The sequence below is a fragment of the Periplaneta americana genome, chromosome 9 (genome assembly GCF_040183065.1).
Source record: "Periplaneta americana isolate PAMFEO1 chromosome 9, P.americana_PAMFEO1_priV1, whole genome shotgun sequence".
In the NCBI taxonomy this organism is placed as follows: Eukaryota; Metazoa; Arthropoda; class Insecta; order Blattodea; family Blattidae; genus Periplaneta; species Periplaneta americana.
This window is the reverse complement of record NC_091125.1, coordinates 137,082,716-137,100,740: the sequence shown is the minus strand read 5'-3', so window position 1 is coordinate 137,100,740 and position 18,025 is coordinate 137,082,716. Positions and strand designations below refer to the sequence as shown.

Here is an 18,025-nt window from a genome sequence, read left to right as displayed (position 1 = left end):
AACACACACCAACTTTGAATAAAACATCACTCACCTGTTAACATTATTACACTTACGTCCTCATTTTGGGTAGAATCGTAAGTTTGAGAGATAAAGTTTAGGACTACATCATGCCCCAACATGAAATGCCACACATTACATTTCTACAATACATTCTGCTAGTCCCCATTGAACATAAGTAGATTCATTTTTCCTTCCACCTCCAATTCGTCTTGGTAGCTGAGTAGTCTAAAGTGTTGCTTAAAACCGTGTGTACGTTCCATTGCATTTCGTTCACAAGTTCGACAGATCGAATCCTACCCTTAGCAAAGTCTTAAGAAGAAAAAGAGAAAGATGGAGCTAGGAGAGAGAGGGAGAGTAAAAAAGGACGAAGTTCTACTTTTGCTTCATAGATGTCGCTTTCACTTTTTCAGTTACACTTTTGTCCACTAGATGTCACCCCACCCAAACCCCCCATTTTCACTCTCTCCCGCTAGAGTGTCTGGTGAGCTAGTAGGGGAAAAGTGGAAGGGGTCGTTCATTCATTCATTATTATATTCCATAGATCTTACATGAGCAATGAAGCTTTAAGATGTGGAGCAAGTCAAAATTTTACAATATTTACAAATTTTTACAATATTTTACAATTTTTACAGTTTTACAATTTAGTAATTTTCTACAATGATGTGGTGAGGTCCGATGATTCGCCAAAAGATTACCCGGCATTTGCCTTTTGGTTGCGGAAAACCTCGGAAAAACCCAACCAGGTAATCAAACCAAAGGGGTGAAATGAAGTGATGCCGAGGATCGTGGGCGGAGCTTCTACGTTCTCTATATTGCGATTTGCCCACTGAGAGGACTCCATGAAAAGTTTACTGGGCATTTCTGACCCACGTCGAAATTGAATTTTAAAGTAGCACATTAGGCACATATGAGTGACCTAATTGCACGTGTGTGTGTCCCAAAACTCACTTGTAAACTGTGATGTGTTAATTGAGGGGTTTAGGGTCGGGAAGTTTATGCCTCAGCCTGACTGTGAACAAATCAGATGTTATATTGTAAAGGGAAGAGACCAGGTGGCACAAGGAAGTGTTATCTGTGAACATTATTGGTAATAAATATATATATTTTTTGTAGTACTAAAATAGGTGTAAGGCAAGATCTATTTTTTCCCCCCAGGAGTTTTTACTTCTGTTATCCAAAAGCTCTAAGTGTGCCAAATAAATTGCAGAGTTTCATGTTTGAATCACTTTTAAGGCGAAAAGATTGATTGGTTTTGTTGTTTGTAGGTTTCAGATGTGTGTGAATTTATTCGGACTCTACCCGGTTGTTCAGATTACGTGGAAGACTTTGCCATCCAGGAAATTGATGGACAAGCTCTCATGTTACTGAAAGAAGACCACCTGATGACTGCCATGTCTATGAAGCTTGGTCCTGCCCTCAAGATCTGTGCCAAGATTGACACGATGCGATGTGATGTCAAAGAGAAATAGGAGTGAGTCTTTTGAACGTTAGGTCGGAATTAGAGTCAAATGTATGATCTCAGAACTAGGCAGTTATAAGCATTACACTAACAAGGACTGCAGTACTCGAGCAGCAACTTGGCTTACTTCAGATCCCTTTTGTAGTTCATAAAGTGATCTGTAGCAGCCACAGACATTTAAGAGACTGAAAAATTTTCATGAAGAGCAGGGCTTCCCAAATCCATTATAACGCCCTATTCTTGATTTTGTTATGGAGTTACATATTGTAGCAAAATGTACAAGAGTGATTAAAAAGGTAAATTTTTCTTTTTTCAAGATATATAAACACAGTATGATGAAACAGATGTGGCACATGGAGACATCTGGGATAGGTTTTTGCATCATGCGACAGATGGCAGCACAAGTGTTCGGAAAATAATGGTAACAGTATAGCAACTGCTTAGAGGGGACTTCATGGACAAAGAGCAGCCTCCTACTGTTGCTGATAGTTGTAATTTTTAAAATATTCGTACCTGTTGGCATACAGTTCTTTACTGTACTGCTGCATCATTTTTCTTTCAATCACAAGAGTCTTGTACTGCTGTGTATTGCATAATGTGAATATCTAGCGTGCAGATGTCTCCACTTGCCTTGTTACTTTCACCACGCTGTATTTCTTCTTTATAATTTAGAGAAAATTTGCCTTAAAGTAGTTGAAAGTAAGAAATGGAATTGATGTTACAAATGGTTCTGAAGCAACATGATTTTGTCAAGGATATGGGACAAAATTGTTTGTTCATAATTGTTCTTTAATCACATTTGTTGTTGACGATGTGAAATTTTGTGGTTAGTACCATAAATTATTGTACTTCTACATTAATTTGTGTATTTCATTCTGTCAGATTGGACAGAACTTCTTTTGAGTGGGCAGAGGAAGTAAAGATCTGTTTGGGTGGATCTTGTCTAATTACTGAACATTTAACATACGACTCAGGTTCTCTGATTACATACGGAAATAATGTAATGTTTGTGTGAATTCAGTAATGGAAATCAAATATATCTCTATATACTTTCTTTGAATGGCGATTGTGCGTACACTACATAAGCATGCAGAATTTCTGATGAGATTAATTGAATTTATGGTTATGATGTGTATGGCAACATACATAGAGTCGTGAGAAACAGATATATTCAGGCATGTGAAAGTTTATGTCTAAAAAAGAAATGATAGACAGATAAACCTACATATCTTCTCGAATTTTTTTTTTTTACTGTATCTTCACGAATGTCTTGGGCTATGTTGTCGTGAGATACAGTAAATTCAGGGAACCCTCTTTTACAAATAATTTTACTTTTGTGTACTGTATACATAAATATCTGTTTCTGTAATGAATATCTCACGCCATCATTTTTAACATATGTCAGGTTCCAGTCATGAACAGCTAGATGAGACAGTTGTCAACAGGATACTCTGTATTTTAGGATTACTTTTATAATTCGTATTTGGTTATTTATTATTGTACTCAACATTTGTATATCTTGTTGTGAAATATCAGGAATTATGCATACTTCATGATTGGAAATAGAGGCTGATAGTGGGTTATATATTAGCCCAAAGTAAATCAGCTTCATTAAGCCCAGAGAACATACATTACCACGTCAAAAGAAGAGATTTAATTAAAAAATTGTTTGATCTTAACCAGTTTCAATCCTACAATATCTTTTAGTGATCATTTTGTGCACCAGATTTATGACAATTTGCAGAATTCCAATGCAAGGTATTTTAGTACTAAATATGTTTTATTTTATGTGACATAAATTTGTAGGTTACATCATCTAAAATCGACAGATCCTTTCTTGTCTGCTCATGCAAGAGATATAAGAACTGGTTCTTTATTTGCTCTCTGTTACTCTTGATTTATTTTTGTTGTATTGATGTTTCCTTTGTTTATGTTAGCAGCAATTAATAATACTTGGAGGTGTGTTATATTGATTGAAGTCATTTTTCACATGTTTCTGTATGTAAACTGGAGTTTCCCCTAACTTATTCAAACTTCACACTAATTTATAGATGGAGGAAAGAATGAACAAGTCTAGTCATTTCTGTACAATAAGATCAATATTTCTGTATCATCAGATGTATTATTTTTTGCTGCAGTGTTCAGTAGATCTTTGTGGAATCTGAAGTCCATGGAGACTAGAAACCATTTTGCAGTGTTGTACAGATTAATGTACTGACATGTGGCTAAAACGTTTTAGAACATAAATGTTATGTTATATTTTAATGTTTCACCATACTGAAATAATAATGATTCCAGAATTACATACCTAATATTTCCCATCAACACAACATTCCTGTTCAGGAAGTAATTAAGTTTGTTAATTTGTTTATTCTTGAAAGACATTGAGGGTTGTTTTGACCATTAGTCTTCTGACATCCGTATAACAAAATTATCAAATCTTTCTAATTTCTGATTAAACTTTTTCGTACTTGAGTATGCTTGCTTACATAGTGCGGCTATAAGTGAATAAAAAAATGTATATTTTGTGTGGACAACATTTGAGATCTAAATTTATATGTTAAATCTGATGGACACCTCACTTGTTTTGTGCAAAAGATACTTTTACTTAAATTCAGATTGTGATAAAAATCTACAGATTAGCTTCATGTGTAATTAACAAAACAACGAATTCTCTAGCTATTCCCAAGTTAAATTTGGCATTGTAGGCTATGAGATCTATTACAGTCCCAGTCTCTGATTTCATATATGACACCTAACTTATCTTCCCATTTGGCATGTATGAGGTTTGTTTTCTTTCTTTTTCGTGGGGGAGGGGGAGGATTCTGTGATTTTTTAGCCTCTGGCATGATGTTTTCAATTTAATATGTTACATTGAGTAAAAGGGTTCGATCCCAGGTGGTGACAGGATTTTTTCTCGTTGCCTAACTTTAAGAACGGCCCCGAGGTTCACTCAGCCTCCTATCAAATTGAGTACCGGGTCTTTCCCGGGGGTAAAAGACGGTCAGAGCATGGTGCCGACCACACCACCTCATTCTAGTGCCGAGGTCATGGAAAGCATGGGGCTCTACCTCCATGCCCCCTAAGTACCTTCATGGCACGTTACGGGGATACCTTTACCTTTTACCTTTACATTGAGTAAATTCTAAAATTGGTTGCAGTTTTAATTCTTGTGGAATATTCTAATTCAGTTATGGTCTGTAGATAAATAATCAATTTGTCATACATATCTCATCTGCTATTGCCAGTCTTTGTTGACAAGAATTTCAGTGATCGAAGTCTAATTTCCATATATACAAACAGTGATTTTAATAATATTTTCTGGATCTGGTTTGGACACTAATTTTTACTGTAGGGAATTTGAATACTGAATTTATTAGTTTTATAATATTTGGAACTTTGATATTTTCACGAGTATCTTCATCTTTCACATGTAACATTTCACAGCTAATTTGGAAGTCTCAAAAGAACTAAAATGTCTTATAGCTGGGTTAGTGATTTCACTATCGTGTTTTTCAGAGTGTAAATGTAGTAAGTGATATTATTTACTTTGTGTGACGTCATTCAATACTAAATTTAGATTCAAATAGGTATGAGTCATACTTGTACAGTTGAATCGATTATTGTGAAGTATGTACTACATGAATAAATATAGATGAAGTTTGTATTTTTACCCCCTCACTCTCATTAAAAAAAAATTATTTTTCAGTTTCTGTAAAAACATCGGCCCTTTTCAAATGTCAAGACTGAAAAAATCCTTAAAAGTATTGTTAGAGACTGTAACAGACCATTGAAATGCGATACTTGATTAGAGATGATTCCCCCCCTCTGCTCTTTGAAGATCTGTAAAATTACTTTCAAAGATCCAAAACTAATTCCTGATCTACTTCGAAAATCTGCCGTGGCCATGTTTAGATTGATTACTGGTCATGATTGCCTCAGTAAACACCTCCATCGTATTGGAGTACTGAATTCACCTAAATGCTCACTGTGCACCAGAGAAGAGGACATGGAGATGGAGCACCTGGCTAATTGTGAAACTCTTAGGACATTTGTGGACCTTCCATCAAAATATTGGGAAGCAAGAAGGATGATGACTTCATTGTTAAATCCAGAGCATTAGATACACACACACTCACACAAAATTACTTTCAGATGATTTAATTGTTCATAAGATATTAATTAAACAGAGCTTGTTACATGTATTGGAATCAGTATCATTGTATTAGGTATGGTGACACATTAATTTGAAAGACAACTCAATATCACTTTAAAAATTTCTCTAGTGGAGACAGACAAGTTCATGGGAATGGAAGAGAGATACTGTTCACAGTTTCATTATTTTCATCACAGTAAATATGCATCATTGCCATATTTTCCCTTTATTACATTCTACGTTACATCTTATTTATTATTTCATGCTTTTAAGTTATTTATAAAGCTTAAAGTAAATGTTTATATATAGGTAAATATGAAAGTTTCATCATATTCTGTGCAGACATTATGATATTGATAATTGGTCATTACTTGTCTGGCTCCCACTCCTGAAAGAGTTTTAATTGACTAATTTGTATTATTCTGACCACATACATACTATAAATGGTTTCATTCTCCATGTACTTTATTTCCACATGTTATTTTTAACTTTTATTCAATTTATTTGTAACATAGGGTGTTTTATAAATATGTACTCCATATGAGTCCTCCACATCTGAAGTAGGTATAGAGAGACCCAGAATCACGTATCTGTGCGAACATTTAATATACCAACTGTATTTACTCGAAAATAAGGCCACTACTTTTAAGATATTCCTTAATTAGCAAAAATCAAAACTAAATATTTCTTTTTCTCCATATATTGATCCCTTTAATTCCCATAAAGAAGGCGGAACAAGGATTGAAAAGTTTGATTCAGCATGTTTTAAATTTTACAACCTAGCCAGAGCCAATTATCGTAAATTTTACGAAAAAAAAAAATTATTATTTTGACATGTTTTCATTGTTTGACTAAACAGTTACTAAAACATGTCTCAGTTTTTCTGAGTTCTGGTGAAACATTTCAGTTTTAACCACACCAAGTAATCATTTGGTCTATGAGAAATATTTGTGCAAAGTTTTATTACATTATTCGAATTGTAGGTGACCTAAGTATTAATTCCTTTAAAGAGCTGTAAGATAACCTGATTGCATTTAAAAGTAACTACTTGACAATTTCCCGGATATGAATTTCTTTTTTTTTTTTTTTTCTAGTCTAGAAAATCATATTTCTCAAAAACTAAGATAATGCTATTATATTTTACCATACATTTTAAACACTGTATTCCAAGGAAATGTGTGTTATTTTTTATGTCACTTGAAAAATACAGCCAGTATAATTTTTATGCATGACTTTAAGAAAAATTCTTCAACACTAATTTTTTTTATTTCAAACCACAAATGATAACAAAAAAACAAATACACAATTCCATTATTCAATTGTTCAGTGACATGTTAAGCCATGAAACTAGAAAGATCTTAACTCATTCATGTGTAATCTGATTTGTTGGTAATTTAATACATTTTTGTATTTAATTTTTTTGTGGACTAAAAAAAAAAATTGAAAATTTCAATGTTATCTAATCTTAGTGAAAGAAATTGGTGATTAAAATGTCATTGGAATCAGATAAAATTTGTGGAAATTAAACTCAATAGCGCATACCCTTAAATACTGTAATACCAATACATTTCCGTAAGATTTTTTGAATTTGTTGTATTAACTTTTGTTAAATACTTTGCTCCCCTACTTTTTGTTAAGATTGAGAACCTCAATTTGTAGCATTAAAAGTGAGCTAAAAAGGAGTCTTAAATCTGAATAATTAGTATTACGGTAGTTAGTTCTCAATTTAATGACTACTTTCTACACTGATGTGACTAAATGAGTGTTAGTAATCATTCAGATAGACAAGAGTTTGTCACACCTAAGTGATGGGGAGGTGAATGACATTTTGTAGCTAGAAACCAATTCACAAATTTACAAACCTGAGCCAATAGTATAACTCGGTTCTTTTAAATTCTAAGGTTATTCAAAAGTAAGTTCCCATTTGAAATGGTAATAAGTTCGTCAAACTTTTAGATTTGCACAAGAAATGGGATTTTATTAAAACACGAAAAAAATTAAATATGACCACCACTATGTTGTTCAATAAGAAATAGTCTTTCTTCTATTCTATAAACGGCATTAGTAAGGACATTCCTAGGGATGTTATATCCGATATTGACTGTTTCAGTTCCACACGTGTAGTAGGTCTACTAAGAAATATCTTTTCTTTTAGATAACCCCATAACCAGTAGTCAGCTGGATTTATGTCTGGTGACCTAGAAGGCCAACTGTTGGAAAATGTCTACTGATTACACAATCACCAGATGTGTTGCTCAATAGTATTTTTACATTATTGTGTATGTCAGGTGGAGCGCTGTCTTTCATGAAAACAATGTTTTCGATTTTATGATTCTGTAACGCTGGTATTGCAAAGTCTTGGAACATTTGAAAATATCGCTGCCTGATTACAGTCACTGTTTTTGTTTGTCCCTTTACAATTTGTTTATACGGTGCTATTATAAAATGTGACATAAAACCACACCAGACAGTAACCTTGATATCATGTAAAGGTAAAACCATTGTAAAAATTATTAAAATTACTCTCCTATTGCCATCTGTATTCTGAACAACAGTTATTGTTTATACAAGCATGACACAGTTACCATAGTAACGAAACACGCATCAATAAAAAACTCCAAATCTTCTAACAGTAATGGTACCTATATGACACCAAACTGCTGATAAGTACAGAAGATACAGCTGTTTCAAAATGGGAACTTGCTTTTGAATAACCTTATATATCTGAAACAAATGTTTTTTTGCAGAATAAATTCGATTGATTGTGTAAGATTAGAAAAAACTGAGGAATAATTTTTTATTTTTGTGTTGAAAGTTAAACTTGAGTGCTCTTTATGAGTTAGAATAGTGTTATTGTACTTGGTTACTTTCTACTTAATGATACCTAAATAGAGTTGCTGTCTTTAAACATATTTTGGGATGGCTTTGTTGAAATATGAAGTTATGTTTTTATCGCCATCTCATTATTAATATGTAATAATGTGTATCTCCTATACACTAGAGTGTGTGCAACACTGAAATTTTGAAAATGTGGCATACATGATTTATCTTTGTTTGCAAACAAATAATATATACAATTATGTATATTTTATTTACACCTTAAAATAAGGAAAATTTAGAATATATTTCACTCTAAATTTTCTTAGATGCTTATTAGAAACACTGATCCAAAAGCAAGATTTTGAAATAACTTGATTTTGAAGATGTGTATCTGTATAATATATTTCATGAGGTTTCACAGCTTTCTTTTTAATCCACTATGGAGTTCAAAGTTTGGGAAGCCCTGTCTTAAAAGAAGGAGAATGATAAATTAAATAACCTGATATTGTCGGAGAAGAAGATTAGTATCTTGTGGAGCTATAGAAGAATGATATTTGTGCCTTAACAGGCTAAGGCTGACTATTTGTTACTCTGAAATGGCGAAAATTTAACAAGTGCTGTTGTAAGGAACAACGTAATGTAAGTGATATTGGGACACTTAGAGAACATGACGAGACAATTGTGTTCGCGTGTTCTTTTTCCCTAATCAGTGATCTGAATTTGGTGCCTGGTGTTGACATGAAACTTGTCTTGCTACGTCAATGACATTGTGCTGAAGACTGCTTTTGTTGGTGTGTGCGTGTGTGAAGTGACAAGTATGAAAGACATAAGCTTCAAGAGACAGTGATGCAAGTTGTAAAAGGGGCTGAATTACAAGCAGACTTGAAACAAGCAAGGTGTTTGTTTTGTTGGGAAGTTTGGTTGATCCATCTTAAAGGGAACACATGGTTGCTTGGAGAAGTGACGATTTTTGTTTTGAAGCAAGATTATGCAGGTGTTTCCTGTACTAGAGTTTCGAAACTAGTTATCTCATCTTTTACAGTGTAGAAGGGAATTCAGTGACAGAACTTCAGGTTGCTAATCTTCATAAAAGAATGGAATAAAAGTCTTGAATGTTATTTTAGATTATAGGGTTCATCTTCCTTTTTGCCACACAAAAAAATCCATCTGCAGTTAAGAAACACAACTGTTATTGCTATGACAGATGTGTTTGAAGTGAAATTTGTGGACATTCAAAATTATTTATGAGAACAGGTTTAGATTAGGCCATCGACAGGATATCGAAAGTTGGACCAAACTTTGTCTTCTGGTGACAGAACAGGGTGAAATTAAAAGGATATCTTATTTGTTGTAGTCTTTAATCGTAAGGTAACATTTTCTCTTACCCTGGCTCTCTCCCACTTGATGATGCAGGCATCTTTGAAACATATTTTGCGTTTTTTACGTATTTTTTTTTTTACACCAGAAAGTTCACTCCCAGTTTCTTCAAAATAATCCATTCTTACTTTCTCTCTCATATAGAACAGTATTTATGACCTTATAAATTATAAAACATTATACAAAATTTCAAAATATGATCTATTATAGATCAGTGAAATGCGCAGGATGTGATAACGTGAGTAGTTTATCATTTGTTAATTTTCTGCACCATTTCTTATATTACTTCTCATAACCCCAAAAAACGCACTTTTGAATCGCGAAATAATGCGTAAAAAACCATAATTAAAGTTTTTAAACGAATTCCAGCAATACTACTCACTTTATTCTTGAAATCTCAACAGAATTGTATTTTAAAGTGTTATTTTCGTTAGTTTTTTTTTGAGTGGCATATTTCTTTCCTCCATTTTGTCAACAAGTGAAAGGGCTCTAGGTAGTAAATTAAAATCATTAGTACCAGTTGCAGAAGACACAGCCCTGCTGTATATATTGACTACACCCCAACTCTGGCTACTAGCAACAGGCATCTATGATGAACACCGATCAAAATACCCCTCATTTCTCGTGAAAAACAACAACTGAATAGACTATAGTGGACTTTATGTTGTCAGCAAATAGCTAGATACATTAAGAAGATTGATTGAAAGGGCCATATTTATTTGTGCTTATTTCAAAATTCACTCTGGTAGCAATTATATTTACCTGTCATCTCACCTTAACAGGTGTCTTCATCTTAGAAATGGAATTCAATTTGGTCAGTGTAGCAGAATTCTGGGAGAGTTTGTGACTATACTCTCATATGGCCAACCATCCATTTGTGTGTTATATAGAGTTCATGTAATTATTAAAATCAGATCGTAATGTATCTCTTATTCAAGTTAGATTATGTAGCTCTTTGTGTATATAACACGTTACTTTCTCCTTTAATAAACATGATAAATCTCGATTTGAAACGATTCTGATTCTGTCATTGACACTAAAGAAATAATACTGCATTTTAGGTATTACATTTTTCAAATATATGAGTCTTAGGAAGTTTTTAGTCATACAGAAATTAATTCCGAAGGATTCAATTAAAAACGATGAGCCTTAACACATGATTTTTGAAGCAGTGAATGCAATTCATGTACATGAATAGTATTTTGTGATTTATATTGTAAGAAATGAATTTCTGATGCTTAGTAATGATCCATCTTCTTTGTGTTCATAAAATTGAGACAGTTGTATTTAATTTTAATTGAACATCACTGTGTAGTCATTTTTCGTAATCCTTTACTATTTCTGTTTTGGATTAGATTTGTTCCTGATCTTGCTAGCCAATATTGTAGTATATCCACCAACATACTGAAGATGTTTGATATGTTAACAACCACTTGAGCCAATAACAAATTAAGAGAAAGACTAGATTTCTGATGTCGATAAATAAATCCTTTCTTCCCCTTAAAAATGTGACTGCAACATTCAGAATTACACCCTTAAATTTGTGTCATTACAGCTTTGCACCAGAAATGATCAACTGTTCTTGTTCTTTGTATTTCTGAAGTGAATAATTAATTCTGTAGTACAAGCAGTAGTGTATGTTGAACAAAATGCTATCCTTTCCCAGCAACCATGAAAGAGCCCATTCATTTTAGGGATGTTTTGTGTTTAGTCACAGAGAAAGTCTGGTTCACATAAGAGAGAAGAGGTCCTACTCAAAGCCAGCTCTGTTTGTTACATAAAATATATTTATATTAATTGTTATTATTAATTTTTATTTTATGTGAATGTGTGAATGGGGTTTGTGTATGAGTGTTTTTGTATAAAAAAAAAACTGTACATGATGTAACGTGCACTTGTCGAGAAATGTGGCACTTGTAGATCATACTTGGAATCTCTTTATGTGTGAACATGTAAGACATTTTCTTTAAACAGTCATTACTCTTGTTCAAGTCATTACATTATCATGAAAGTGATCAGATGTTTAATAATTTTATCCTTTGTATTCCAGAGATAATCCAAACTTACGGTCGTATTGTTACAATTCAGCTTGAGATGTAAGAACAGGATTTTGGACTTACAAAGTAAATTCTCGAACTTTCAGCTATGAAGGTTTTTTTTTGGCAACATTTCAGTTCACAAAGACAATGGCTGAAATTCTAGAAAGTGTGGAAAGTCTTTTTACTATATTCTGTAGGTTATTATCACAGAAAAATGTCTTCAGACATTTTTCTGAAATTACACTGTTGTCACTTCTGTTGTCATTGTAACGTTATAGATATAATTTGTTGGTTACTTTCAGACTATGGCTTCTAGATCATACTTTTTCCTTCCACACCACTTTGTTGTTCTTCGGAGAGCATGTAGTAGTTACGAACTTTTAATTATAGATTTCGATATTGCAACATTTGTGACTCCCAAAAATGGTAAAATAAGTAAACTTGGTTGAAATTTAGTTCTTATTTACTAACGTAAATTAACTCTAAATATGGACATTCTTTTCTTACTGTAGGTTCTTGTGAAAGAATGTATATGATCACTTGATCAGGGTTGTTTTCAGAGAATTGGCTGAAAATGGGATTTTTAAATATGACCATCTTATTACATTGAAATTGTGTAGCAAAACTCCTATCTCAATATTGCCTCATTACCATCAGTTCTTCAACAGTTATTAAATGTATATTTGCTAGTACAAGCATTATTAATTTAACACAAACTCGAATAAAAATTAAGTACATATCTGGAATATTAAAAAAAAAAAAAAAAGAGTGCATTAAAGTCCCAGATTTTTGTTGGATAAAAAAAAAGAAAAAGAAATAAACTTTCTCACATCTTGAATGAAACATTTTAGCATTTGGAACTTCATGTAAGAAATAATCGTAAATTGTTTTTGTTCTCATAAGAAGTATTTATTTGATATAAACCTTCAATATACGATTTTTTTAAGCTTTTTTTTAATTATGCAAATTTAATTGTTTTTTTTTTTTATAAAATTAATCTTGTATTTTTAAACAGGAAGTCTGTAGCAGAAAACTAGTATTTTTTTTTTTTTTAATTGCAATTTATCCATTTTATGTAATACTTCCTATTTCTTGATTTTATATTTCATCACCCTACGTGATGTTTACATTTTCGTGTCTAATATTTAACTGTCATTTTGTTCCTCTTGATTTCATGAATTCTGAGCAGTTTGATTAGCCAATAAATGTGTGTATAAAAAGTTTATTAATATTATATATAATTAGTTACACATTGATAACGTACATTAATAGAATAACCAGTTGAGTAGTACCACGTTACATTGTTTTGGTTGAAAATATTCATCTCACTGTTAAGAATAATTAATTCATGATATACTTTGACCTACAGTAATAATAAATGGAGATCCACTTCTTAAAATTCTCTTTAAATTCTCAGTTATGATTGCTAAGACAGAAATGTTTTCGATTATACTTAGTATGTTCTAGGTTATGTAAGTCTGGTTAAGATTTGGTGAATCTTTACCGGGTAATGGTCTCTGTTTAACTACAGAATTTAGGTTCCTTTAAACCTTGTTCTGTTTTGTCATAATGTTGTAACAGTGTTCGAGTTTCGTCTGTTTGCTGAACAAGGTGTTATTGTTATCTGTGCAATTTTAGTGTTACTATGCAGAGTGGTATGTATGTGCGTCCAGTTTCATCTTGACAGAGAAAGTGTAATATAGCAGTATTTATAAAACAACTTTAAATAATTACTAAAAATACCTGATTTATACTGGGGGAAAATATTTATTTTTTTAACTTCCATTTATTTTTGTGTATTAATGTGATGGTATCTCCTAGTACTTCGAAGGAAGACAGGCATTCTGTTAGTGGTTTATATATTTTGTCGAATTTGGGATTATTCACTCTTTTTTCTCTCTTTGCAGGAATGTCACCAGTTTAGTGTGATCCTGCAGGTGAAAGATAAATTTTTCTTCACTGTCCCGCAGAAAACATAACCTAGATCCCAACTAGCCTTCTGTTGTGTCTAAAAATCATATTACTGGTATAGCAGGAGGACAAAACAACTAGATTTAACGGACAAGTTTATACAGGTATTCAGTGCCAACTAGAGATACATTATCACCTTCAAAATTTTAATCATCTAAAAAATCCATAGTGCCCAATTATCAGTGGTCTGAGGGTTATAAATATGTTTACCAACCAGCAACCCAGGAGGTAGAATATACTAGGTTTAAAATTGGGCAGAGGTGAGATTTTTCATGTTGCTGTAACTTACCAGAACAACTTTTCTTCTTAATATATTAAATATGCAACTGAAACTGATCTTAGACTACACCACAACCTTTCAGATTCAGAAATTATGATAACTCTACCTTCCTGTCCTTTGTACAGCTCGTTGGCATGTATAGACCGAGAAACAAAATTTGGGCCACTTGAATTTTTGGCCTGAATTTTGTTTCCGAGTCTCTATACATGGGCAATGTTAGTGATACTTTCTTTTCCTTTTATAAATTTCTTTTACATATTTCTAAGCAAGATGATAAAATTAAAAGTATTCTGAAGAATTTTCCTTCAGACATGCAGGTTTTAACATTGTAAAAGGTTGTAAGAATATCGGAATTAATAATTGTAAATAGAGTCCCATGAAAGTGGTTTTATTTTCAAGGAAAATCCATTTTAAAATTGAAAAATTTCGGTGTTATCGCCAATTTGGCGGCGTTATTTAAAAAAATATATATATATATGCATGTTTTATAAATCCTGGTTTAAGATATTAAACACGACTATGCAGCATTTTCAGCAGTGTAAATTTTGAATTTTTACAGTTTATATATCAGTAAATTTTAATACACGACTGCATTCGTTAAATTTATTGACAAAATGGCAGAACGAATGTCGTTGAAATGATTATTGTTAAGATTTCATGAATAAGACAAGTGTTGCTGGAATTAGTTTAGAAACAAATTACGTTCCCCCATCCCACGTTATTATACAAATTGGCATATGGAAAGAAATGTAAAGAGATGGCACAAAAAAATAAACAACATTATTGCATCTCGCTTCACGATCTCTAACTGCAAAGCTGTATAATAAGTGTTGTGTGAAAATGAAACTTGCAAATCAAAATTACTGTGTATCGCTACTTCTTTTTAAGATTAATAATATTTTAGTTTTGTTCTTCAAATCTGTTTTCTTCATTGTTAGAAACTAGATGTGTGAATTAATTGAGAACATTAATTTACGTCTAAGAAAAATAAAAAAGGAAATGTAGACATGACAAATAAAATATTGCTTGGCCATGTTAACCATTATAACCTGTGAGGGATAGTAGTGTACTCTGGACAAAGCTGTGTTGTTAAAGACAGGAGTGAAAGTGACGTTACAGTCAGCTATAAAATAGTGTGCAAGTTCGAACAGTCATTCTTCTAAAAGCTGGTTCACAATAAACCGGGAATGGAAACGACAACGAGAACGGAAATATTGTTAAAATAAATGTATTCAAATGTGAGCATTCGCAATAATTAACAATACATTTATTTTAACAATATTTCTGTTCTCGTTGTCATTTCCATTCCTGGTTTATTGTGAATCAGCCTTAACACTGAACAGATTCTTTCATATTAGTATTACTATGTAAGTTATTGCACTACATAATTCTGTCAAACTTAGGCTTTCGTGGGAATCACAGACTGCATTGCAAGTAAAATTAACTGCACAGACTGTACATTCATATCAATGTTATTTTCTTCAACTTTTGTTAACTTGTTCGTGTATTATATTGAAGTTCTAGACAAATTTTTTCAACATCTAAGAATTTTTAACCATAATTTCTATTTAAAGCCTTGCAAATATCCGAAAATTCAGTAGCTTGCTTCAGGTAGATGCTGTGAAATACATATGATTAAATATGAAAGTTAATTTTGATTGTATATTAAGAAGGAAACTACTTGTGTAAAGCTTAGGTTAGTCTAGTGCAGGCCTGGGCGCTATTATATCGATTGAGTCATTGCAGACCACCACTCTACCTTCCCAGGCTGAGACAGTTATGTTTGGTGCGGTACTAATGGACAGAAAGGTCAGTGATGGATTGTATGAGACTTTTACAAACTTTCCGCTCTCGCTGGTTGCCTAAAATCCACCACTGATGCACAGTTTTACTCTGCGTTTGTTCACAGGGCAGTGTAAGCAAAAAGGACATGCGTTGGGGTTTCTGCGTCCCTTCCACTTCCCCCTCTTATGCTCAGGGCTGGTCTAGTGAGACAGCATCCCAAATTAGTCTAGACTACGAAACAGTATGCCTGTAATGTAATAGAAGAAGGCTTCAGTGTGTACCATCACATATCAAATAAAAAGGGAGTTTAAAGAAATTATAGGACATTATTATGATGTATCTAGCTAGTAATGCTTTCCTTAATTTATTGTGTGGCAGTAATTTTCAAGGCTATATGCGGGAGAAAGATTTGCACAATATTTCTTCGTAATTTAGAATCTAAAGAGCATTTACTTCCTCTCTTTTGGATTAGTTTTTAACACTTTCACTTTCTACTAAATTTGTGGAGATGATGAGATTTGTTCGCATAGCTTTAAGATACTGCCAGACAATAAGCATAAAAATAGTTTTTCACACTATTTGTTACAAAATGTTGGAATTTCAAACAAGAGCTGGAATTGACATGGTGGTAATAAAAGAAATACAGCTGATTTGAATAAGATATTTAAGTTGAAACCATAGGAAGAATCAAAAAACAGCCTAAGACGACGTGCAAGCCCATGATATTGTGAATACTTGTGATTTATTGTAAATATTTTTATTGATTATTGTTGATTGCTGTGTGGGGAGATGGAGGAGAATCAAAACAAGCCAGTAGAAGAATACTGCCGTCCTCACACAGATCTTTATATAACTTTTAAAAAAACAACTGATTTTTTTTTCTAACGAAAGTACTTGTAGTAATTTGTCAAACAGCTCAGTCACTGCCTCTGAATCCAAAAGTAACATTTGTACTAAGTTAATTACTGTGAAATATATTAAAAAAAGAAGAAAAGTAGCTTTTGTATCAAATACACTTTCTTAGTGATATGAATTTTTCTCATTTATATTCACATATCCCATCCTTTCTTCCTTTTTCCCTGGTCTAGGTGACACAAGAGTTATTACACTATGGCCCGGTTTCTTCAACCTTTGTTATAATGCACTTAACATAGTGTTAATTAACTGTAAGTTAAAAGTATGAATTGCTGTTAAAAATATTGCGTTTCTTCGACTTTACATTTCACATTTTAACATTCTGTTTGTTAACTCTCTGTTAGGACCAGAGATTCTAGAGTTTAACCATAACCTATAACCAAGTATAGGCTCACTTCTGTTTTCTGAACTCTGACAATTGCGATTCTCGCTTGTTTCCGTTGTTTGATATAGAAGTCTTTCTATTCTCTCAGGTTTGATTTCTGCTTCTTTCCCAGTCTGTATCGGAATAGTGTGGAGCGGCGTATTGGTATTGCTATTATGAAATGGAAAACACTGGAACAAAAAGAAATCTTGGGACTAATTTCTCTTCTTTCGAAAGAAACCTGCTGGAAATTATTTCCCAGTATAAAGCAATTAATGAGAATAAACAAACAGATCTAAGTTGAAAGTGAAAAGTGAAGCTTGGCAGAAAATAGCCTATACCTTTGTATGAACTTCTGGTCTGTCAAATCATAAAAATCATCTGCTCTGTTTATGTATTCATGGATATCATTTTCTAAATAATGCAGATACACAAGTTCATCATCTAACACGCCAGCCATATTGGATACTTCTATGCTAACAGAGTGTTAAATGATTTAACTGCATGAAATTAGGCAGTTAAATTAACATAGGTTTTAACAGCCTGTTGGTACTAACAGTAGTTGAAGAAATGTTTCAACTGTTAAGTTTACAGTTAAAATGGAATAACACACTGTTATAATTTAACAAAGGTTGAAAAACCGGGCCTGTATAGTTTAAATCGGGTGGTGCGTCATTGAAGGCTAAAAGAGCTGAGCCCCACCAAATTTTTGGACATAAGAGTTTAGAATTTTCACATTATTTTTATTTAGACTATTACGCTTTTACTACGTCATACTACTTTTGACCAATAAAACAGTACGAAAGGACGTCTTTCAACCAATCATGACTGCTTATCGTACAAAATTTTATTGCTT

The 18,025-nt window shown here is 32.7% G+C and overlaps 1 protein-coding gene across 2 annotated transcripts in view; it reads left to right on the top strand.

The window, feature by feature from the left end:
• Positions 1-16,919, top strand: part of LOC138706544 (polyhomeotic-like protein 1) — a 366,549-nt gene extending 349,630 nt beyond the window's left edge. For both annotated transcript variants that reach the window (XM_069835973.1, XM_069835972.1), the window contains one exon: positions 1,269-16,919. In XM_069835973.1, coding sequence (XP_069692074.1) covers positions 1,269-1,472 — 204 coding nt within the window. In that variant the 3' untranslated portion in view covers positions 1,473-16,919. The remainder of the gene's footprint in view (positions 1-1,268) is intronic.
• Positions 16,920-18,025: the final 1,106 nt, after the last annotated feature.